Here is a 1,483-nt window from a genome sequence, read left to right on the forward strand (position 1 = left end):
AATTTGCAATCCCACCAATTTGAACTTCTTAATCATTTCACCTTTTCCAACCCCCCGCTCCCCTTTAGAAGTGGTAACATGACCGAGTTGCCTAAGCCCTAGATTTAAAAAATGATCTTTAATTGCCCAGAAATCTGTTGGAGGCCCCGCATAGTTTTACTCACACTTAAAGAAATCCAAGGTGAAAGTTCTAAAATATCAGATTCTATCAGTTCCAAGACCCTTTTGAAGAGTATAATTACCACCATATATGGATACTAAGTGGTCATGGAGCTGGGAAAATTAGGAAGCATTAAAAGTAGAGAAAGTAAATTTCAAAATGTATCTCATACTCAAGATTTTCTTCTATAGTAACACAAAGAAGAGAAATGGTATTTTCTTCCATAAATATACAACATTCTAAAAGAAAAAAAAATACACAGTAGGACTCAAAGAAATACATGACAAAAATGTATAAAATTTCTTTCTGAAATATGCTCAGGGTCTTCTTGATTTGCCAATAAGTCTAATCAAGAGACAGCATGTAAAATGGTTGAATAGGATTCTCCACCTAAAAGATGTAGTGAGTTGAGATCCAAACAAAGAGAATAAAGAGCTGAGTTTAAAAAACAAAACAAAACAACAACAAAAAACATACTCCTTTCAACTTTGCCAAGGCATAAACTGTGTTCTTCATGGTGTCTGTAGGGATGATATCTGAATTATCTCCATACAGATAATCTTTTTTGGAGCTCAGAGTAAGTTCCACTGAAGTTGCCACCTCTTTAATGCTGTGATACTTTCCATCTCGCTGAATACGGAGAACTTTTACCATATCCTTCCCATAGGCAGTTCGGACAAACTCCACTTCATCATTCTGCAATGAAAACATAGTCATCTTATTGAAGAAGGCTAAATGAAAACAAAAAGTCAACTGTAATTTAAGTCTTATCATATACAGCAGGTCCTCCAATAACATCGTTTTGTTATAACGTTGACCAGACGCCGTAAAAACTTAACTCTTTACCATTAGCTGATGGTAAAATTGGTTTTGTAATACATTGTTTTTCCATAGTTCCAAGAACCTATTAGCGTTAAGTGCGGACTTACTAGAATTATAAAAGTTGAGAATGAGAGTATTCATGAAGGCAAGACCATATCCTACTTTTAAAGCAGAATGAGAACTTATATGGAGAAAAGTGAATCACAAGTAACAAATGAAACTGTATCAGATTGGCCTGAAGACAGACAGGTAGATAGATGGCTTTCTTGATAATAATAAGTAATAATAATAACTGTACCTTGGGGGCCAAATTACTGTTTTATTTAATCTCTGCTAATTTCATCCTTATAACAGCTATGTGAACTAATATTATTCCCATTTTACAGAGGGAGAAACTGAGGTTCAAGGAGTTTAAGTCACTTGCCCTACTTCACATAGCTAATAAAGGATGGAGCCAGGGATTCACACTCAGATCTGTTGACTCTAAATTGTGTACCCATA

The 1,483-nt window shown here is 34.9% G+C and overlaps 2 protein-coding genes across 2 annotated transcripts in view; one reads left to right on the forward strand and one right to left on the reverse strand.

Moving 5' to 3' along the window:
- Positions 1–1,483, forward strand: part of DNASE2B (deoxyribonuclease 2 beta) — an 86,363-nt gene that overhangs the window by 45,146 nt on the left and 39,734 nt on the right. The gene's annotated exons all lie outside the window — the stretch shown is intronic.
- LOC109385446 (uricase-like) overlaps positions 587–1,483 on the reverse strand; it is a 10,852-nt gene continuing 9,955 nt past the window's right edge. The window contains exon 2 of the mRNA XM_019647769.1: positions 587–856. Within this exon, the coding sequence (XP_019503314.1) occupies positions 602–856 (255 nt within the window). The 3' untranslated portion in view covers positions 587–601. The remainder of the gene's footprint in view (positions 857–1,483) is intronic.

Source organism: Hipposideros armiger, unplaced genomic scaffold (genome assembly GCF_001890085.2).
Source record: "Hipposideros armiger isolate ML-2016 unplaced genomic scaffold, ASM189008v1 scaffold_115, whole genome shotgun sequence".
NCBI lineage: Eukaryota > Metazoa > Chordata > Mammalia > Chiroptera > Hipposideridae > Hipposideros > Hipposideros armiger.